The sequence below is a fragment of the Neopsephotus bourkii genome, unplaced genomic scaffold (assembly GCF_033783945.1).
Source record: "Neopsephotus bourkii isolate Nb327-2 ecotype Australia unplaced genomic scaffold, CSIRO-AGI_Nbou_v1 NB_659, whole genome shotgun sequence".
NCBI lineage: Eukaryota > Metazoa > Chordata > Aves > Psittaciformes > Psittacidae > Neopsephotus > Neopsephotus bourkii.
In genome coordinates, this window is record NW_026901158.1 from 8,943,249 (window position 1) to 8,966,465 (window position 23,217).

Below are 23,217 nucleotides of genomic sequence, written 5' to 3' on the forward strand. Positions count from 1 at the left end.
TTAATTAGAATGCAGAGCTTGGGGGTTTTCTGAGCTTCACCCCTGAGCAGGGTCCTCCCTCCCTGCCACAGCCACATCTGCATTGCACTGAGCTGTGCTGCAGCCCTTTCTGCTGGGCTCCCACAGACTAATACAGCTCGTGAACAGGTTCCTCTAGCACTAACCAGCTGCTTTTGGAGCTTGGTACCAAAGTCATGGCTGTGCCACTGGGCTGTGCCAGAGCCCTGCTGCAAGGTAGCTTCTCCAGTAGGGCCCCATCCCCGGTACCCATCACACCTTTCCCTCACCACCTAAAGCAACAGAGCTCTCACTGTCATATGAATCAGTGCTGAGGCGCTGGCACAGGTTGCCCAGAGAAGCTGTGGCTGCCCCATCCCTGGCAGTGCTCAAGGCCAGGTTGGACACAGGGGCTTGGAGCAAGCTGCTCTAGTGGAAGGGGTGGAGCTAGATGAGCTTTAAGGTCCCTTCCAACACAAAGCAGTCTGGGGTTCCATGATTTTCCATAGGAGTCAGGAAAGGTGGCTGTTTATGTATCCTCCTGTTGTGATGACATTTCAGTGGACCTTATTAATTCCTCATGTACCAAAAGCAATCTCCATTGCTATTTCCTCAACATCTACTGGTGTCCATTCTCAAACAGGGGTCAAGTGTCCTTTGCAAGGGATGTGCCTGGGAAGTTTAATCCCTTGTTTGACGAGTGACTGAACACTGCTGGGATGTCCAATGACATTAAGCTACTAGGGGTCCCTGCATTAGGGGACACAGACATCATGGACTTGGCCACATCTGCACAGCATACAGGCTGTCTGGGCCTGTCTGTATCTTTTAGATACAACAGGAGAACAGAGCAGGTCCTGTTATACACTAATAAGTAGCTTCTTTGATGGGTCTCGCCAAAGCTTTGACTGCTGATGGCAACTACCGGTTCTTCCATCGTCTTCTGCAAGAAGACCATTACTCCTGCTCTACTAGGAAGAAACACAGCCCATTATATTCCCTACCATAAAAGATTTCTTAGCTTTTCAGTTCAGCTTTCTCTGCCCCAAATCACTATGTAATGGCACAGTATAGCCACTGCTTTCAAGTGGCTGAATTTCAGTGATGAAATAATCCCTGCGTACATAGATTGTTTGGTGCTTTGAAAGATGCTTAAATAAATAATACACTGCAGTATCAGACTCATTATTAATGTTGCTTGGAGATACCAAAACTTGTCTGAGGCCTCCAGTTAATTTGGAGGTTTATCACAGGCTCTAGAGGAATGACAATAAAACACTGCAGCAGTGTTGCCCACCAGCAGCGGAGCGCTGATGTGTTCCTAGGCCATGAAGGAAGATGTGGGTGCTGGGGGATCCTTCTCAAGCACTCACACAAAAGCAACGCTGAAAGCATCCAAGTGACAGCATCTGGGGCTCTAGCAAATATCCTGCTCACCTCTGGGGCTACACGTGATGTGCAACAAGAGTTGCAGATGTGCAGGTTCCTCACGGGGCTCCTCCTGTCAGTCAGCTACAGGATTCCTGCCTGCTAAATGAATCGGTTTCTCCATAAAGAGTCAGTGGAGCAACAGAGCCTTCACTGCAAAAGCTCAACCAAATGCTCTGAATCACCACCAGGAAGGGGAACCTTTCCTCACCACCAGCTCAGAGTTTGAACTCAGACAAAATATAGCTCCTTGAGTAAAGTTTCAGAAGTACATAAGCACCTACACATGCAAATAGCTACCTAGTGGAACTAATTTGTTTACAGCTTGCATGGATAAAGCTTAATAACTAGTTCTATATTTAGTCTGAATGCCTTTGGAAAATCTGAGCTTGTCATCCCTGTGGTTCCTGGCCCCATCCACTCATGTGGGGCTATGGGAAAAGGCCAACAATAAACTGACAACCAGCACAACCCTGATGCTTCTGACAAACAAGACCCAAAGGCTGCTGCTCTGCTTTGCAATGCCATATGCCCATTTTTAACTCAGTTATCAAAGGCACAGTTCACTGCAGAATCAAGTGTACCCAGTTTACCTGAATTACCCCCTCACTGCTCTTTCCTCTCCAGATCAAACCCCGGCTCCATCCTGCCTGTTTCCACTGTGATTTGCCAGACAGCTTGTAGCTGCAGGGGAAAAGCAAATCAATCTCTTTTTCCACCACCTCATCCATCAGCTTCATGCTTCACCCAGCATCAAGCCTTCTGTTGCCAAGATGAGTTCTCTAGAAGCTGGCCACCACCAAACAAGCCCTGGGCCATGTGGTTTGCCCCATACAGAGCTGCTAGAGCAGAAGCTGCACTGTATTCTGGGGAGGGCTACAGGAGCAAAGAGTGGGCTCTGTGGAATGAAATGGAAGTTCAGGGGGTTTCTGAACATTAATAGTGTGATTAACCTGAAACAGCCATGGTAACAAAGGGATTATCAAGAACCATAAATCATCTTACAGAGGTAGCCTGGGGAGGGGGGTTTGCATTGAAAGCAATGAGTCTGCCTACAGGACCAGAACTCTCAGCACAGAGCAGTACCCAGGAAAAAGCCAGACAGCACCTATTTGTGGGGATGGAGAAGATGGGGGAAAAGGCTGCTGGCTTTTCCATCTTTAAGATTTGGACACAGGTAATGTCACTCGTGTCCAAACCTTAAAGCCTTCACCCCAATTTCCTGCTCCTCCTCACCTCCATTTACTTGCCAGCCCTTTCCAGAAGGCTTTGGGATGAACTTTACAGGGCCTGGAGCCAGGATGAAGTGTGGCTGCGCTGGGCAGGAAGGACATAGGCAGGAGTGTGGCTCCTCCAGCACTGAGCAATCCAGAGCCTGCAAGACACACTGAGCTGCTGAGTGATGAGCTGGGCACTCCCTGCATCCCAAAGCCCCAAAATCGTAGAACCATAGAACAGCCAAGGTTGGAAAGGACCTTAAGCTCATCCAGTTCCATGGACTTGTTCATGCAGGTTTTCATATCCAGCCCTTTGAATGCAAACTGAGCTATTGCTAAAGGCTCAACCCAGCTGTGCCCAGCTGCCTTCCCACCAGCAGAAACAGGGGTCCAGCAGGGATCACCATGTTTGAAGAGCCATAAAGCATCGGATAACCAAATCTCACTCACTGTGAGCCACAGCTGGAAACTGAGCTCTCATTTCCTTTGAGGCACAAGGAAACAACTCCTTTGCATAGAATACGAATGGAATTCTTTGGACACACACAGGGAGGATGAGTTATTGTCTTGCTTTGGTGATTGCACCTTTTGTCCAGAGACCTTCATTAACCATCTGCTGGTGCATTACAGTGCTCATATCCAAGGAGTACACAGGAGCATGGCTATGAGGGGAACAAGTGTGTGCCTTAGCCTCTGGTCCAGGCTGCATTCCCTCTGATCAAGGAACATTTTAGGGGGTAATCTGCAAGTGCTGTCCACAGGCACAGACACAGCAGCAGAGAAACAGCCATTTGGTTTGGGGTTAGCACCCAGAGACTCTGCAACACCCAGACACCATCCACATGCAGGGAGGCATTGGCAGGGCTTACATGACACCAGCCCCAGGGCAGACCAGGACTTCACTTCCAGGTGTCTCCTAAATGCTCTTAAGCATAGCACATCTGTAGGAGAGTGCTCAGGTATTGCTATAGCTCAGGACCCCCCTGTTCATGCCCCTTCCATCACGTCTAATCTGCACTGGGAACAGCAGGTTACAGACCCCTGTGTAGCCCTTCTGCCCTGGCAGGTTCTTCAGAGCATAAGGAGTTACGCAGCTTCTCTGTGCTCCTTGTACCAAGGCTAAGAGTTAAGCAGGAATCTTTGTATAGACAGATGGGACAAGAAGTACCAAGTGCTGCAGTTAATAAATCAAAGCAAGTCTGCCATCCAGTTCAGTGGCTGGAGAGAAAGCTCACTGCTTTAGCTGGAGAGAAATACACAGCCAGTGAGAAAAATCAGACCCAAGCCAAGGAGATCACGAAGACATCCAGGGGTTGAGCCAGGGGAAGTTGGTATCACGCTGTGTGTTGACCTGTATTAATAGTGGCATCAGAGGAAGGACAGCCTATGACTTATTTGGGCTTTAAGAACCATTGGGAACAGCAACAAGGCCCCCTGCAGCCAGTTCACTACCCCTTTCTTCCCAGAGGAGACAGTTGAGGGCCAGGGGAATCCCAGAGCCTGTCACACATTGTGGTGGTGGAGTTAGGACATGGAAAGACTGAGACAGCATGTGAGAGAACTTGCCCTGCTCCCAGAGGTGAGGCTCAGCTCTGGAAGGACCATCCATTCCTTCCCAAAGCATCTTCTAGTTGAATTACTTCCAGTTCCTTAACAATTCAGCTGTGCTGCCATCCCCAGAGGCACTGAGTCACTGCAGCACTCTTCTGCCATTGATGAGCTTGCAGGTTTTATGGACGTGGAATCACCGAATGGACATAATGGCTTGCTGCTTCTTGGACGCACATAATGTAAAGGGCATAGCCTTAGCTCCAGTTTACCCAGCCCTGCCCTGCCCTGGCACCCTGTCCCAACAGACAGGGCTCCCTGCTCCCCGCTTTGCCACTGGGAACAGAGGATTCAAGGGGACCTGTTATTTTAGTTTGCCAGTGATGAGGCATATCATCCCAAGAGAGACACTACAAATTCATCCTGTAGGTAACATGATATATGAACCTAGGCAATTACTTTGAGCAGGGTGCAATCCATTAGAGCAGCACCAGCCCGTTGGCATGACAAGCAGAATCCTTGGAGCTGCAATGTAGCTCTGTATTCATCTCAACCTGACCCAGGCCCCCTCAGCATGGATCAACAAAACCTACTGATTTCAGTGGGGGTTCATGTGTAATCCCAAGGCAGAACCATGCTTATATAAAAACTTATTTGTTTACTGAGGGCTTTAAAAGCATCACTTGGGTTTTGCCAGGATGCACGAGCTTGCCCTTACCCCATGTAAAGCTCTTCTGGTGGATGGATCTTGTCACTCCTTTTGACATCAGTATACTAAGGCTTAGAAAGAAGCTAGGGACGGGGTTCAGTGCCTAGCTGTGATGACAGTGCTGGAATACTGCTGTTTGAGTGGGAGACCCTCTTAAAGCCATTGAAACTCCCACTCCTCAAACCCTTAGGATCTGGTCACAGACAGAAGTGGATACAAACCAAAGGGCTTCAGGAGTATTAGATGCCTTTGATAACCCCACATTGTCTTCACAAGTAGGTGCTGCAATAGTCAAACAATACAAGTCCAGGCTTTTAAAACCATTTGCACATCTATAAGTGACATTAAGTGCCACTTGGTGAGAATCCCACTTCTGGGGCTCTCAGAATAAAGTTCCTAACTCCTATTCACATACAAAGAGGTGAGAGCCAAACCCCCTTTGGCCTTTCCCACACTCCAGAGCTGCAGACTTGACTGTGCCTAAACCAACACCCGCTCTTAGTGGTACAGACACAGCTGAGATTGCTTATTCTGCCACAGAGAAGGGAATAAGGCACCTTTATTAAAGTCAAACCTCATTCACCAGGAATTACACCCTATATCAGCATCACTAAAACAATCAGGTGGTGGACACATGAAGTGAACCTGGAGGTGCAGAACTGCATCAATGCTCAGTCCATCAACTGCCTACAGGTGAGGGTGTTGTGCCTGGGCACACAGAGACAGGCACAAGGATGTGCAGTTGATTAATCCAGGGCTAATTTTGCTGCTCCTCCTGAAAAGATCCATCATTCTTAGACTTGCACAACACCTGCAGCATTGTGAAGTGGCAACAGCTTGCTTAGAGCAGGGATTAACACATGGCAGGTGACATCTCTATACAAGCGAAGCCTGAAACACCTTGTACCTTGCTAAATATCAGCCTTCACAGACTTCTACTTCTGGCCTTAGTAACCTTTATCCCCCAGACAACACTGATGAGTTGGCAGTGTGACAAGGCAGAACACTCAGCATGGGTAGGACTTGTATTGTTAGGCAAAGATGGATGGTGGGGTCATCCACTTCTGATTTAATGGGAGCTTCTGGGTTATGTATGTACCAAAGCAGCACAACCCAGGGGAGGTCAGGCATACATAAAAGGAGAGCTTCTTCCCAAGTTTTGCAGTGCATACATGAAGCATTAAGGACCAATCGCCCACCAGGATCTTTGGATGCTGCTGCAGTTTTAACAGGTAGTTAGTTACTTGTGGCACTTGGATGCTACTTTTACATAGTAATTCTCATAAGGCTTCCATAGGTAGAAAGCATCTAGCATCTAGCACTGCTAGAACTGACATCCTCTAGGTCTAACTGCCCATGCAATCACGGGTATCCTAAACTCCCTGGTGGCCATCATTCCAAGTGGAGGCACAGGAGGAGGGAATAGTTCCCAATTGTGTTTTCTGGGTAATCTCGGTGTAATTTACCTTTAATAAAAATTCTTGTCAAAGCCAAATATTTCCTATATAGAACATGTATATATACACACATACATCCCTTCCCTCCTCTCCCTCTAATTTAGAGGGTATGTGTAACCTGGGGCTGACACTGAACAAACGGCATCCAGCAGAGCGAGATGCCTTCTGCTCTTTACAACAGAGTCAGGCTTCTCTGGTTCAGTCCCTTTCCCGTGACTGATGACTGGCATTTAAACAAGCACACAGCATTTCCTAAAGCATTTTATCCACTTTAATTAAAACCTAACATTTATAGAGTGAGGCAGATGTGCGATACACCAAAAGAGAAGAACAGGCCCTCCTGGGTGACTGGTGCTGTTCTGCAGTAACAGGCAGATAATCACTGTTAAACTGGAATAAGTACTATTGATTGTTGTCTCTAATAGAGGATATGATTTTAAGGAACTTGCAGCACTGGCCTGTTCAAGCTCACTGTGCTTATTGATTGAGACTATGAAGACTAATCACATGTGAAAACACAAGCTTATTCATCATATACTGGCTATTCAAAAGGAGCATCCAGTACTGCCTGAATGAAATAAAGTACAAGGGCTGCTGGGGAAGGATTTTGTCACCATCCCACGACTACAGACTGCAACAGTTAGAATCCACATGCTGCTCCAGGCATTATCATCACCAGGCAGAGCTCTTCTGGGAAAAGAAGGGAAGAACAAAAGGGAAAGCCCATGCTTCCCACTAGAAACAGAAGGGAAGGGCAGAAGAGACTGAGCTGAGCTCTTAGGCAGAAGCTCTTCCCTGTGAGAGTGCTGAGGCGCTGGCACAGGGTGCCCAGAGAAGCTGTGGCTGCCCCATCCCTGGCAGTGTTCAAGGCCAGGCTGGACACAGGGGCTTAGAGCAAGCTGCTCCAGTGGAAGGTGTCCCTGCCTGTGGCAGGGGTTGGAGCTGGAGGAGCTTTAAGGTCCCTTCCAACACAAACCAGGCTGGGATTCTATGTCTTCTGGTGCTTGTGTAGATATACACCAAAGCACCAGTCTCAGCTAACAGGTTGCTGTGTACCATTTTATCCAGTTTCAAAGGGACAGAGTTTCCTCTTCAGTACAGAGTCTGGCTGTGGAAATGACTGCAGGCAAACACTGAGAACACAGACTTCACATTAGGATAACAGAAAATTTATGGAGCATCACCTCATTTCTTCTATACAGTATTTTAACTCTCCTTGTCTAGTAGCTACTACCATTATTCTAGCCCAGCCTCCAAAGTCTTCTGCACAACACCGCAGTTCATTGGTAACATCTCATTACTTTCTTTGCTGTATCATATTACATCCATGACCAGAGAAACTGCCCACAGCATCTCAGAATTAAGACTGCTGCTATAATAGCAACTGGTAGGGAGCAGCAAAAGAGGGCTGCTGGGCAAGGGAAGAGGAAGCATCCTTACCAAGGAAGATACAGTACCTGTACAATAGGAGCTCCAGGCTGGCCAGTGATCCAAAGCTCTCCAGCCAAGTCCAGAAGGCAAACAGTCAAGGAACCAACTCACAAACTCATCACACATAAGTCCAAATTAAATAAAGGGTTGAGCTTAAATACATGTCCTGAGCCAATGGGTGAAAGGCAGCAGGTGGAGAGCCCAGATAGAGCGGCTCATGGCAAATCAGAGCCACATGGAGCACAGGGAGGAGAGTAGCACAGTGAGGGAAGACTCTTCATCTGCACAGTCCCATACTTTGCCAGAGTGATGGAGGAGTTATTAAGCAAAATCAGCCCTTAAAGGGACCCCATTCCTGTGCTCCTTGCAATGAGGAGCATCAGTGACCCTTTGCTAGTGACCGTTACCATCTCTTTCACCAGATCCTCTTTAGTTTTCTCCTTGTCTCTGTTTTCTTCCACTTCACTGACAATTTCCCATCACAGCCTCATTGCAGATGCTTTTACTGAAGAGCACCTGCATGATTTAATGCCTTTCTGGTGCCTATTGAACCAAGCATCCTCCTTAAAGCAGCACTAAAATAGCCTTGCCTGTTCCTTGTCACATCATTAGCCATGTTGACTTCTGTGCTATTTTGATGCTATATAGCAAATAAAAGAGCCTCTTTGCTGTTCTGGTGCCACAATGCCATAGTGCTAGAGGTTGCCTGCTGCAATGTCCTGAAGGGACAACTTGGAGGTGAGCTCCTGTCTGCTGTGGATTGCTGCTTATAGCAACACCAAGAGAAAGAGAAGGTAAGAATCCGGTGCTTTGGGAAACCAGAAGCTCTGTGGTGGAGGAGGTTGGTAGTTAAATGTGCAACACTACAGCTAGTTTGGAGGACATGTTCCTGATCCATATGACCCAACTCGGGTTCTTGGAAGGCCAAAGGAAGTTCAATGGTGTTTGCAATGATGGTTTTGACAAAAGTACTCCTCTACAACTTGCTGCTGGCTCCCAGTCACCCATGTGAGAACAAGACACAGACAGCTCTGACAGTGTGAAAGGTTTCTTTTTGCCTTTCTGTTTCCAGCATCTCTTGTTATAATCCTTGCAAAGTTCCCTGTCTGCAGCAAAACAGTTCAGAACCTACAAGCTTGACATGCTACATCCTCCTGGCCTGTTTGTGGTTTTAGATGTATCCCAAAGGGATCTAAGTGACCACTTAAATGCTGTGGTTTGTACAAGGAAAGGGAAGGCATATCCTGAGCCAGCAAGGCTATGGACACTACAAGAAGCAAGCAGGATCAGTGGGAAGCCAAGGTGAGACTGAGCACTCTGCACTTCTATGTCCCTAATGGCTCAGAAAGCCCATCTGTGAGCTGCAGATGGGGAGCACCCCGTCTGAGGTGCCCTTGCAGCTCTAAGAGCTGCTTCTGAGCTGAAAGAGCAAAGGAAACAAGAATACACTCACACAGCGATGGAACCATCCAGCTGCACCAAGAGCTCATTTACACTCAACAGCCCTCTTGACACATCATCTTCTCCCAGGGAAATCCTGTGAGGGGAAGCAGGAACGAGCTCAGGTGGTGGGAGGCTCCAAACCCTAATGAGTATTTAATGGGAGAAGGCAGGCTGGAGGTTGTAAGAGGGGAGGGTAACAGCCAGCTACTCCCAGTAGGAGTGTGTTGGCTGTGTCTGCCTTGGGTTTTGTTGGCTGGAGGAGTTTGTTTTTGAGTGAGGTCTTCTTTAAGGGTAGCATCTTTCCAACACAGTGAGAAAATGTGGCTAGGGAAGGTGTTCTGTTACCATCTTACCTTTGCTGAAGCCCCAGCGCAGCACTGTGGTTCCCTTTACAACCCTCCTGTGTGCGCCCAAGGGAGGGGAGGATGTCAGGCACCTCCTGCCTTGCTCCCTGCCTCTCAGTTGGCAGCAGTTCTCCTTCCTCATCCTTGCAAGTTTTATTGCCAAGTTCCTATGCAAAGTAAAAAAAAGCCTCATTAATTGATGCTGAAAGTGCTCCTCTGTTGATGCTAAAATGTGGCAGCTGTGTAAGGGAGCGCAATGTTCTGTTTGGGCTAATGCCTTGTACGGGTACAAAATGACCCTGCAAGGTGCAGAGCAGGGAGAAATCAGGCCTGGAAAGGAAGGTGAATGGGCTGAGTTCTCCAAGTGTGTCAGTCTCAAAGCTGGGAAACAAGCCCAGACACCCGCAGTGTAAGTTTAATATCCAGCTACACATGCTAAGTGCCCTCTGCTTTCTCTTACAGAGCTCCAGAGAGCAGATCCAGAAGGACAACTGTGTCCCCTCTGGTTTGCTCTGCTACATCAGCATTGTGTGTACTCCATGGACATACAGAGCTTGGTTTCATGAGGCCTTTGGGGTTGCACTGTTCTGATCCTTTGGGTTCTGGTCCTCAGGCTGATCATCGGGTAGCTCTGATGCAGCCAAAGGTGCTGTTGTGGCTTATACCAGGTGAGATCGTCCTACACTTCTTCATGGCTACAACTGCGTCCTTCTGTCCATCCGCTGCAGCAGCATCTGACCCATAAAGCATCAGCTGAGAGCAAATCCTTGTGGAAGAGATCTAGGAGTTATGTTCAGACATGGTTAACAATTAGAGCAACACTAACCATGAGCTGGGTACCCAGATGCTCTGAAGAGGCCAGGACCTCCTGCCTCTGTGTGCAGCCTCCATGAAGGGGGGGAGAAGTTGCAAACTCTGGTTCTTCAGCTCTAGATATTACAACAGAAACCCACTGAGCTGGGGGATCGCAGGTAACACCACTGTGCAGAGAGCTCTGGGGTTTGCTGCTGAAACTCTTCAGCTGCTTTGCCTGGTGAGATTCTTCTGGGCTGCTGCCCCCAGAATGGGGCTGGACAAGAATTATATCTTCCATTGTTTGTGTTTCCTTTATTATGGAAGTCCCAAAGGTCACAGAAATGGCACCATTGCATTAAGTCTTGCACTGGGAGTGAGGATCTGATTGCTTCTCTGCTGCTTATGCTATGTAAAACTTGTTTTCCTCTGTCTGTGATGGGCTGTGCTGGAAAGCATAGAGTGTATAACTGCAGGATTTGTCAGCTAAAGTAGTGCTTACAATGTCCCCCCTTGCTGCATCCCATTACAGCCCTTCTCCCTGTTGTTTGTCTTATTCAGGCTACTATTAACTCAATTGCTTTAGCGAAGGCTCTGCTTTTACAGCACATCATCAAGTCAAAATATAGCAACAGCTGTTTGAGAGGCAGCAAAATTCATCTCCACTCTCTATTAGCTGGAGGCTGGCGGCCCACATGGGGAAGAAGGTAAAAAGCAATTCATAAATGAAAGCTGGGAAATTAAATGTTGTACCGCAGAGGAAGATTTAGACCACATAAGAATCCATTTACTGCAGTCGTCCCTGCTGTCATTCCTGATATCCAGCAAGGATGTGATGACTGGAAGATGCTGGCATGGAGGAGGCAATCTTCATTCAACTGCCCAGGTGAGCAGCTATTCAGGACTTCCTGTGTGTTCAGCTGTCTCAATACAGCTTAGGCTGAATGGACATATTCTTATTCCAGGCTAAATGAGATGTTTTTAATGTCAGCCACTAAATTATCTCATGTAATCTAGCTGCTGCCTCCTGCTGCAGCAGTGCCTCTGTGCTTGGAGAGATGGAATCATTTCCCTCTGACTGTCTTCAGAGCAGTGTGGTGGTGACCTTACCCTGAGGCTCCTTTCAAAGGTGCTCTGTAGCTGCCAGGAGCAGAGATCTCCTGCCCAGCCCAGGGGAGGGGATAGGATAGTCCAGGTGAGGGACTGGGATGCTGGGCTGAGACCTGTTGCTGGCTCTGCCACTGAATGTGGTGGGATCCTGTCCTCACTTAGCTTTGATTTAGCATGTACCAGATTTATTTAGGTGGGAATCTCATTAACAGTATGTAGGGCCAGAAACTGGATGGGATGGGCACCTTTACCTCAGGGTCAGGCTGGTGATGCAGGAATGGTTGCTAACTGTGCCCATGGACTGAAGCCAGCTTCCACCTTCAGTGTTTGACTCTTGATGTCAGAGGGAGAGAAGAGGCAGTATTAGGAGCAAGCCTGAGCCTTCTTTTCTCCCCTTCCCACATGGCAGCATTTCCCTCTTCTCTCGGAGCAAGTCACTGAATTGTTCCACGTGGAGCTGTGACTCCTGCAAGCCCTCCATCCACATGTGCCTCTGCAGGCAGCTCCTCATGCATCAGTGATGCAAGGACCATGGCCACTTCTAGGTGTTGCAATCACAGTCCCTGTTCTCAAAGATTTGCCTGCAGGGATCTCTCCCTTGTACCAGGGGAGCTGTGCTTTCCTTAGGATACAGGGAATCAGTTAACTGCTTCGTGGGTGGGAGCTTTGCTTGGAGCAAATCTGCTGGGTTCAGGGCTTCCAGGGCAAGATAATCCTGCTCTAGAGGAGAATAAATACCTTTAAAATTGTAATCAGAGTCACTGGGGAAATGTGACAGGATTTAAACAATGACATAACACGCTTGTGTCTGCTGTCTCTGCTAATGAGCATGAATTGAGAGCATTAGAGATCTATCCATGTGCATTAGCGTGTGTGAGTTGAGATCACAGGCATAATTAGTATCATCTCTGTTGGCAGCCAAGGCACTGACCTGGTTGGTTCAGTCACAAATCATAGAATCCCAGCCTGGTTTGTGTTGGAAGGGACCTTAAAGCTCCTCCATTCCCAACCCCTGCCATGGGCAGGGACCCCTTCCACTGGAGCAGCTTGCTCCAAGCCCCTGTGTCCAACCTGGCCTTGAACACTGCCAGGGATGGGGCAGCCACAGCTTCTCTGGGCACCCTGTGCCAGCGCCTCAGCACCCTCACAGGGAAGAGCTTCTGCCTCCTCTCCAACCTGAACTTCTCCTGTTTCAGTTTGAACCCATCACCCCCTGTCCTATCACTGCAGTCCCTGATGAAGAGTCCCTCTCCACCATCCTTGTAGCCCCCTTCAGACACTGGAAGCTGCTCTGAGGTCTCCACGCAGCTTCTCTTCTCCAGGTTGAACAGCACCAATGTTCTCAGCCTGGCTCCATACAGGAGCTGCTCCAGCCCCTGAGCATCCTCATGGCCTCCGCTGGACTTGTTCCAGCAGCTCCATGTCCTTATGCTGGGAACACCAGAACTGTACACAGTGAGGTCTCACCAGAGCAGAGCAGAATAAAGGGGCAGGATCCCCTCCTTCGACCTGCTGGTCACACTCCTTTTGATGCAGCCCAGCACATGGAGGGGCTCTGGGCTCAAGCGCTCACTGAAGCAGGGTCATGTTCAGTTTCTCATTGACCAGCACCCTCAGGTCCTCCTCTGCAGGCTGCTCTGGATCGCTTCACCCAGCCCGTAGCATGCTCTCCAATGCTTTGGCGTTCCACAGACATCAGCATGCCACCGTGCTGTTCCCCATCACCTCTCCAGGCCAGACCAGGCAGTGCCTGCACCTGCTTGTAGAGGGTTTCTCCTATTTGTCTCCTTAGGAGGAATCTAAGTGTGGTTTCTTCTCTGCTGGGGAGTTTCAGAAATGTGATGACAACTCTGAGACAGTTTTTTTCCCCATCTGTTTTCTATTGAGTATTTTTCACTTCAGGAGAACTTTCCACATTCTGAGCAGCTTTTTTTGTGAAAACCTATATTTGTTCTCCCAAATGCTTCATTTCTACAAGATAAGGGGGTTTGGAGCTGGAGGTGAACAATTGAAAGCCAGCAGAGGAGAGATCCAGGATTCAGGCTTGTTCTGGCTTCTCTTCCCATCCCTCCATGCTCCTGATTCCTCACTGTGGCCTTCCCAGTGAAGGAAGAGCCCCATCAGCAATGATGTTGCTGCTGGGCAGGAGCTGAGGCTGTGGCTGGCAGCCAGCGCTGCTCCCTGGGCTCCTCTGGCCTCTCTCAGCACCTCCCTGATGCTATGAAATCAATTCTGAGCAAGCAAATCAAACGGCTGATGTGATTGATTAGATGCCTTTGCCCGGCTGTGTTTAGTCAATGGCAGTGGGTATTTATTGCATTATGTACTACAAATCAATAGTGATTAGTACATCATTAACCTTTGCTTTTGATTGTCTTCTTGCAGTGTTGGACTCGCAGATAATCCCTCTCCAGCCCGGCAGAGATGGGCTTGTAGGCTGGAGAACATGAGTGTTGATCCTTCAATGAGGAGCATGACCCTGCAGCCCTATTACTACTTTAAGTGTACTTTAAACATGGTGTAAATCACCCCTACCAGGAGAGGTGCTTGTGGGAAGTTTCACTCACCTCCAGGCTCCCTCAGCAGAAGCTGGCGAGGGGATACAGGCCCTCATATATGTCACAGATCTCATACAGGCTAGGTGCAGATTGGACGGAGAACCAGTGAGGAGAAGAACTTGGGGCTATTGGTCAATCAGGAGCTCCCCATGACCCGGCTTCAGTGAGCCCTTGACCCCAGAACTGCCCGGTGTGCTGGGCTGCACCCCCAGAGCGTGAGCAGCAGCTCCGGGAGGGGATCCTGCCCCTCTGCTGTGCTCTGGGGAGACCTTAGAGCAGCTCCAGTGCCTAAAGGGGCTCCAGGAAACCTGGAGAGGGGCTTGGGACAAGGGCCTGTAGGGACAGGCCAAGGGGAATGGCTTGAACCTGCCCGAGGGGAGACTGAGCTGAGCTCTTAGGCAGAAGCTCTTCCCTGTGAGGGTGCTGAGGCGCTGGCACAGGGTGCCCAGAGAAGCTGTGGCTGCCCCATCCCTGGCAGTGCTCAAGGCCAGGTTGGACACAGGGGCTTGGAGCAAGCTGCTCCAGTGGAAGGGGTCCCTGCCTGTGGCAGGGGTTGGAGCTGGAGGAGCCTTAAGGTCCCTTCCAACCCAAACCAGGCTGGGATCTCAACCCTGTAACTGTGGCAATGGTTGAATAAGGAACAAAACTCAGCAGTGCAAAACCTCTGGTGTGGTGAATATGCATGAGGAAGAAAGGACTGCCCGGTGTTCTGGTGGCATTGGAGGTTGTCACAGCAGGAGTGAGCCATGTGGTTTGTGTTGCACTCACCATAGGACAAGGGACAGTCTCCATTACAATGGTGCACACAGAAGGAGACAGTCTCAGTGAGAAGCTCTAAGGAGTGACCCTCCTTTCTCTCCTGGTGGGTTTATTCCTGCACATCAGACCTTGAAGTTGAGTTATCCTGCTTGCAGAGCTGTGCTGTGATGCAAACCTGCAGGGAGAGCGTGTGCCACTGTGATCAGGCAGCTGGAATTCCACTGCTGCAGAAAATAATGGGAAGAGAACAGCCCATAAATCCTGCCCAGGCTTCCCCAACAGTAGATTTACATACACTTACTTGAATGAGATAAAGGTCTTCAAATTACATAGCTTCAAATTAGATTAGCTCTGTGTGAGTTTGTCAATCCTCGGGGAGAGTGAAGCCATGGAAGTTCTTGCCTGCTGGGAGGCTGAACTTGTGCAAATGAGCTCTGCAGAGCTCAGGTCTCTTTGGAAGCTGTCAGGTATATAGAGAGCGCTTCAGAAAGGGGCTGTGCTTCCCCCAGGTTCTTTTAGGTGCTCTTGAGCCACAGGGGTTGATGTAGTATGTGTGATGTGCTGCACTGGCTTAGGTGCCTCACCTGTAGCTCCAAGGGAGGTCAAGGCTCTGCAGTGCAGACACCCAGTATGAGGCAGTCCTTGTCTGAGGAGTAAGTGAAAGCCCTTGACTGAAAGGGGAAATGATGTACCCATGAGAAGGAGAATTCAGGAGTGAAGGCACCCACCATGTGCAAGGTAGACCCTAGAACATGTGTAAAGGCAACGCTAAGGATAGAGTCTGGGTCTCCCCTCTGTCAAAGCACCCTGCAACATCACATCCTCTTCTGCTGCCCAGCTCACCACTGGGAGAGGGTTAGATTTGCCTTAAGAGTTGATATAAGTAAGTCCAGTCTGGAGTGAGTTACTTGCACCCCTAAGGCTGGCTCCTTCTGCACGTGTTGTCTATGCCTCTGCTCTGGAGACTTCACCTCTTGCACCTCAGGTCCCTCATGAGCAGGCTCTGTGTCCTCTATACACAGAGTTGAACCACCAAGGTGCCCAAGTTGGAGCCCAGGCAATGCAAAGGCTGATCCTCAGCAAGGCTCTGCTCTGCCTGGCTGTAGCATCCAGGGCCACGTCGTGCCTTACAGATGATTTGTGCTGGGCATAAAAAAAGAGCCAGTGACGCTTGTTCAGGCATTCAGGAAGGGCTGGAGAGGGGAGGAGGACTGCAGCGTTGACACCCCCAGGCACTGCTGCAGGGTTACAGTGCTGTCAGCACGGTGGAGAAATCACTGCAGGCAAACCTGAGGGAAACTTCTTGATGTTGGGTTTTTCTCACCAGAAAACAGAGCTCTATCTAAAGCAAATGCTTTCCTAAAGTGTGGGTTTGGTTTAATCTGAATTGCTTTGGCTTTGGGGTTTAAGACGTGTCAAAGCATTCCAATGACACTAAAACAAAGTGTTTCTGTAATGATAGGTGAAACTCTTGCTCTCTGATTCCATTAACTTTTTAATCCAGGCAGTATCTAAAGGACTGATAACATCCTGTGATGTTCACCCTATGGAAACTCCAGTTTGGAGCAAAACTTCTCAGCTTTGGTAATCTCTTGCACAGTAGAAACCAACCAATTCTCACCCAGTTGAACCTGTTTCAGGCTGCCTTTGCTCAGTAACGGTCTCAGTGTGGCACTGAGCAATATGAGCATGAAGATTTGTAGATACCCAGATACAGGAGGATTTAAGAGGTGTCTGCATTACCTCCCTTTGCTCCCTGCTGGAACCATGCTCTGAAGTATCTCTTCTGGCTGCTGGCTGAACTTGGTTTGATTAAGCATGGCAGCACCCATAAATTGGAACATTTCTATTGGGAGTGGATTACGTTTATGCTCATAACTCAGGGTTTAGAGAATCACCTTTAAAATAGTGCTTTCTCACTGCTCTTTGGGCTGTTCTTTAAGTCCCCCTTCTGCCTGCTCCACCTGGGGCTGAAAAGATGGAGCGTGCAGCTTCCAGCACAGCAGGGAGCTTGTGTTGCATTGTGCTGGACTCAGCTTTAAGGCAAGACAATGGTGAGGTGGTGCTGGAACTCACCATACCCACGGCCTCTGTTAGAAAGCCCTCAGGATGCATTTTTCCTTGCATTGGTTATTTCTGTAGACCACTCAGCTGATTCTTGCCGATGCTGAGGGAAACTTGTCTGGAGCCAGGCTGAGAACATTGGGGCTATTCAACCTGGAGAAGAGAAGCTGTGTGGAGACCTCAGGGCAGCTTCCAGTATCTGAAGGGGCTACAAGGATGCTGGAGAGGGACTCTGCATCAGGGCCTATAGGGACAGGCCAAGGGGAATGGCTTGAACCTGCCAGAGGGGAGACTGAGCTGAGCTCTTAGGCAGAAGCTCTTCCCTGTGAGGGTGCTGAGGCGCTGGCACACGGTGCCCAGAGAAGCTGTGGCTGCCCCATCCCTGGCAGTGCTCAAGGCCAGGTTGGACACAGGGGCTTGGAGCAAGCTGCTCCAGTGGAAGGGGTCCCTGCCCGTGGCAGGGGTTGGAGCTGGAGGAGCTTTACGGTCCCTTCCAACACAAACCAGGCTGGGATTCAAACCAGACCAGCCAGCCAGGGACACAGGATAGGAAGCCAATCTGCTAAATAAGGATTTACCCCAGAGGCAGCCCTGTGTGCCAGCCATCTCCTAATGCTCTCTTAAGGAACCTGGCAGCACAGGCTGCTTCCTCTTCCTGACAGTTCAGCTCAGTCCTCCAGCTCTGCAGCAAGATGTTTCCAACCAGAATCACATTTTGTTGTCTTCTTGGTACAGTGCCTTTTAATTAGGAACACAGCTGCTCTGGAAACATGGAGCTCACTTTTCAAAGAGCACTCTGGAACGTGATTACAATGGATTAAAGCAGAAAGGTTGAGCAATTTATTCATGTGTGCTTAGAATGCAGTGGATTACCTCGTGCTGTAAAAATGATTTAAGAGAAAGAAGGAAAAACACCTTTTTGGCTCTTGCTGGCCTTAAGGCTGCCAGAGGGGAGATTGAGATGAGCTCTTATGCAGAAGTTCTTTCTTCCCTGTGAGGGTGCTGAGGGGCTGGCACAGGGTGCCCAGAGAAGCTGTGGCTGTCCCATACCTGGCAGTGTTCAAAGCCAGGTTCCTCATGTCAGTGTTGTGTGTGGTTCTGCTGGGTAGCATTGGATTCAACTTGTCTTAGGCTTGGGAAACTGGCTTTGTGACGATTCCTGGTTGAAATACGAGGGACCCAGAGGCAGCACTGGGAAGCTCTGGTCATTGAATACCTGCTGTGGCTGTGGTTTGAGCCACGCTGTGCTCTGCTGGAGCAGGGAGAACTGGATGTGCTGCTCCAGCCTGGAGCTGGTGTGGAGCAGGAGCAGCAATTGGTGCTGTTAACACACTTGGTGCCTTCTCGTAGGATAAAAAGGGGCTGGAGCTGCTCACATACGGCGCTTGTGGGAGCAGTAGTGGTTTGGAGGAGTCTTTGAGCAGGATGCTAAGCATGAAGATTGTGTTTGAGTGCAATTCAAAGCCAGGCAGTGCCTTGCTTGCCCTTATTTTGTTTGGCTGATGTAGGCGTGTTTTTGTTTGTACTCACTTTTCTCTCCTATATTGTCCCTTTTTCCACAGCAATGTTGACGGTTCCATCTGCTTATTTATCACCCCCGGTTAGAACCTGCATTTCAATTAGCAATCTGCTTTGTTTAGCTTCGTCTTCGACAAGGCATTGAAAGCTCCAACAAAGCTTTAGTACATAAAGCTACTTGTAATGCAACTGTTCCAGCTCTTCCATCGTATCCACGAACAGAATGGATTCTATTGCTATCAAGATTTAACTGATAAATTGGGTTTAATCCTCCTGTACTGTAGCGGATGGAAGGCACTTCAGTATCGACAGAAGGGTTTCAAATAGCTGCGATGGAAAATGGTCCTTGCTCCGGAGATGTAAAAGAAACTAAAACCTCGTGTGGTAGGAAATAATTCATCCAGCAATGAGAACAGCAGCCCTTGGGTTCCTGCGCTGACTTCTAATCCCGATCGTTCCCTTTTGGATGGGATGTCACAGGTTTAAGGAGGTGATCCTGCCCCTCTGCTCTGCTCTCACGAGACCTCACTTGGAGTATTTTGTGCAGTTCTGGTGTTCTCAACATAAAAAGGACATGGAACTGTTGGAACAAGTCCAGAGGAGGCCACGAGAATGAAGAGGGACTGCAGCACCTCCTGTATGAAGACAGGCTGAGAAAGTTGGGGCTGTTCAGCCTGGAGAAGAGAAGGCTGCGTGGAGACCTCAGAGCAGCCTTCCAGTATCTGAAGGGGGCCTAGGGATGTGGGGAGGGACACTTCATTAGGGACTGTAGTGACAGGACAAGGGGTAACGGGTTCAAACTTAAACAGGGGAAGTTTAGATTAGATATAAGGAAGAAGAAGTTCTTTCCTGTTAGGGTGCTGAGGCACTGGAATGGGTTGCCCAGGGAAGTTGTGAATGCTCCATCCCTGGCAGTGTTCAAGGCCAGGTTGGACAGAGCCTTGGGTGACATGGTTTAGTGTGAGGTGTCTCTGCCCATGGCAGGGGTTGGAACTTGATGATCTGAAGGTCCTTTCCAACCCTAACTGTTCTATGATTCTAGGTTAGGGGTGTGGAAGCAGGATGGAGAGTGGCCCAGCATACGGCAGATCCCAGGCAGGAATGTGGTCCCTTGACCCCCACTGGTCCATGCTGGGTTTGATCACTGGATCTAGCTCAGCAGGATCCCGCACAGGAGGGGCTTCTCCGGGTTGGATTTGCTGAGTGAAGGGGGTGAACTGGCAGGGAGCTGGGGCTGGACTCCAAGACCGACATCATAAATGCTTCAGCACCACCAGGATCGCTCTTACCTGTTGACTTGGGGTTAAAATGAAGCCTACGCTGAAGTTGCCATTGACCATAATGGGCTCACCGGGGCGATGAGCTGCGCGCAGGGCTCAGCTCGGGGGCAGCCGCGTTAATGAGCGGGAGCGCTAATGAGGGGCGGGGCTTGGGGGGGGGTGTGCAGTCCCGGGGCCGCTCTGTATAACCCGTCTCCTGGCAACGAAGGGGACGTCACTTCCTGGGGAGCCGCCGCGAGGAGCCGGCCAGCGCGCGGACAGGTGGAGGAGCGCGTTCGGCGCTGCTCGGGTCCCGGTCGGGTCCTCTCGGCTCCTCTCGGCTCTGGGCCGGTGCCGCTCGGGTCTGGTCGGGTCCCGCTCGGGTCCGCCCGGTGCCGCTCGGATCCGTTCGGGTCCCGTCGCGATGAGCGCGGAGCTGGACGGCGTCTCCGTGCACTCTTCCTCCTCCTCCTCGGGCTCCCTGGGCTCGGCGGCGGGGCCGGCTCCTCGCCCGCTCTCCACCAACGTGCGGCGGCTGCACCAGGCGCTGACGGCGCTGCTGAGCGAGGCGGAGCGGGAGCGCTTCATCCTCTGCCTCAATGCCTACCACGGCCGCCGCAACGTCTGCGACCTGGTGCGCTCCCTCCGAGCCCTCCTCGACGTGCCCCGCCGCCGGCAGCTCATGCCGCTGCTCCGGCTGGTCCTGCCGCGCTCCGACCAGCTCCTCTTCGACCAATACACGGCCGAGGGGCCCTACCTGCCGCCCCTCGTCCCGTCGCCGCCGGTGGTCCCCGGCGAGCTGCGCCAGGTCACCCTGCGGCGGAGCAAAGCCCACGAGGGTCTGGGCTTCAGCATCCGCGGCGGGGCCGAGCACGGCGTCGGGATCTACGTGTCCCTGGTGGAACCGGGCTCCTTGGCCGAGCGGGAGGGGCTGCGCGTCGGTGACCAGATCCTGGGTGTCAACGGCAGGTCCCTGGACAGGGTGACCCACGCCGAGGCGGTCAAGGTAAGCCGGCTCCGGGATGGGGTCTGGTGGCCGTGCCCGTTTCACCCCCGCGGTGCGCCCTGTCCCGCTCTACTCCCTGCCGGGCGCCCCGTCCAGCTTCGCCCCATCCATCCTCGGTGCCCGCTCTCCCGCCCCGTCCCATCCCGGCTCCGCTCTGTGGGAGCCGGCGGTGGAGCCTGCGGCTCCCGGTTCGCATCGTGCCGGAGGGATCGGGCCCGTCCCGCCGGGGAACGGGGCAGCAGCAGCGCGGGGAGCGCAGCCGGTGGAGGTACCGGTGTGTGCGGGCAGTAACGCGCTGCCGGGGCCGTCCTCTCCGAGCCAAGAGGTTCTCCTCTGTCACAGCATCTCTGGAGTGCAGCGGTGCTGCTTGCGTTTTCCTTTCAGTCCGGGAGGCTTGTGGAAGTTGGCAACCCGGGTGATCCAGGTCCTAAGGCGGGTGCTCGAGCTGCTAGACCGTGTTTTCTGCTCCAAAAGGTGGGCGAACTGAGGCAAGGAGGAGCGGAGCAGCCTCCCCAGGACAGCAGGAGCAGATTTTAGATCCCTTTCCAACTGTATCGGGGAGGGGGAGAACAGTTACACAACCGAGGTGCTCTTCCCGCTGCGCAGCGTTTCCCTGTGTTCCTGCTGCTTACATTGCATCAGGGTGCTATGGATGACAGCTTTCCTCTGAGGCTTGGTGTGGGAGCGCCGTTAACTGTGGGGTTTTCCCCTGGAACTCAGTGTTTTGAGATAAAGTCCGTGTTTGAGTGGCCCATCCCATTCCCAGGGACCATCTTGTGCCTGGTGGGCTCAGCTCAGGGCATTCCCATGGCACAGCAGCACCTGGCACAAACCTGTTAAGCTGAAGAATCAACTTGTAGGGCAGCAGTTTGTAAGGCAGAGCGTGGTGAGCCAGGGTCTGGGCTGAGCAGAGTTTTCCAGCTGTTTGTGCTTTAATTTTCCCATAATAAACTAAAGCACTGCTGTTTGCAGCCTGCTTCGTGTGGTGCATTCCTCTGACAGCGCATTCATCTTGCACGGCTTTGATCAGCATCTTCACAGCCAGCCTGTGTGGTCCCTGCCCTAGCTTTAAACCTGCACCACAGGCAAGGACATGTCTTCCAGGCTGGAAGCGAGTCCCTGCTAATCCTGGGACCAAAGAAAGGGTTTCATAGAATCCCAGACTCGTTTGAGTTGGAAGGGACCTTAAAGCTCATCCAGTTCCAACCCCTGCCACAGACAGGGACACCTTCCACTGGAGCAGCTTGCTCCAAGCCCCTGTGTCCAACGTGGCCTGATTTGTAGGAATCCCTTTGTTTTTTCCTTCCTAATGCTAAGACAAGAACAGTGTGAGAGCTTTTGGAAGTTTGTCTGCAATTTTGTGTCCTGAAGATTGCAAAAAAACACCCCAAACTGCTGTGTTTTGACTGTGGTTTTGGGATGGGTAGCAATGAGGTGTCGGGAGTGCTCTGGTCTGTTAAATGACTTCATCTCTAATTCATCCCAGTCTGCTGGGTAATTCACATCACTTTGTTTGTTCTCTATTGCAATATACATGATGTCTTTTAGGCACTATTAATACTGAGTGAAACTAAGTGCTTTCTGCGCAGAAATCATTCCTTTAGGATGTGGGTTGCCAAGGGTTTGCTCTGTGACATTGCAGGAAAGAAGGAAAGAGAAGCTTAGAAATGGTCTGCTTGTGAGCCGAACTTGTTTAAATGACAGCTCTGTCACTCACCCACTTGTGCTGGCATCTTGGAGAGCTCCTGCACTCTTGTCACCTATGGGAAGGGTTTATGACACACGCAGTGGTGGGAGAAAGACTTTCCTTGGGAAGAGTCACAGTGATTTACAGGGCAGCTCTGATAGTTCCTCCCTAGGGTTTAGAATAAGGCTAGCGTCCTTGTGTGCTGCACTGAGGAGTGGATTGCATTCAGTGATGCTAAAGGGCAGTCTTTGAATGATTTCCCTGGGGTTTAGAACCAAATACCTCGGCCTAATGATCTGGACATGATGCAGGGTGTCAGAGCTGCAGGGAGGAGAGGTGGTGATGCACAGGGTGGCTTGGCCCCAGGTTCTCTGCATCCCCTTCGAGCCTGGGAGCTCAGGCTCAGTGTAAGTGTTAACAGCTCCACAAAGGCCTCTGGCTGTGGTCTGGTCTCCTCGAGCGGGACAAACCCCACCATGTCCTGACACCCTCACTGATGTCTGTTGGTCTGCTCTGTAGTGGATCGACGGAGAGAGAAACAGGATGAAAGCAGCCGGGTTTGGCCCTGGAATTTCCATGAGGGGGAAAAAAAAAGGTGAGCAGAGGCTTTCTTAATAAAAAACCATGGCTGCGTAGCTCCCAAATGCTGCCTGCCTGCTTTAGATGGGGAGATACGAATTCTCCCTTGGTCAGAAGCTGTCTGGTTAAAGCACAGCTCCCGTTTCTGTGCATAGAGGATGCTCTGGCTCTCCATCTGTCTGAGCAGGAGCACGTTCCTGTGCTGCACTTCCATCTTGCTTGTCCTGCAGCAAGAAGCTGTCTGTCCAGGGCAGCATTGTTATTCATAATATGCAGAACATGCTGTTGTGAGAGGAGTTGTCAGAGCTTGC

The 23,217-nt window shown here is 50.7% G+C and overlaps 1 protein-coding gene across 4 annotated transcripts in view; it reads left to right on the forward strand.

Moving 5' to 3' along the window:
• The first annotated feature begins 19,837 nt into the window (after nt 1–19,837).
• Nucleotides 19,838–23,217, forward strand: part of WHRN (whirlin) — a 38,583-nt gene continuing 35,203 nt past the window's right edge. The window contains exon 1 of one of the 4 annotated variants that reach the window (XM_061352953.1): nt 19,838–20,640. In XM_061352953.1, the coding sequence (XP_061208937.1) occupies nt 20,059–20,640 (582 nt within the window). In that variant the 5' untranslated portion in view covers nt 19,838–20,058. The remainder of the gene's footprint in view (nt 20,641–23,217) is intronic. The other 3 variants (XM_061352955.1, XM_061352954.1, XM_061352957.1) reach the window with 3 other exon arrangements.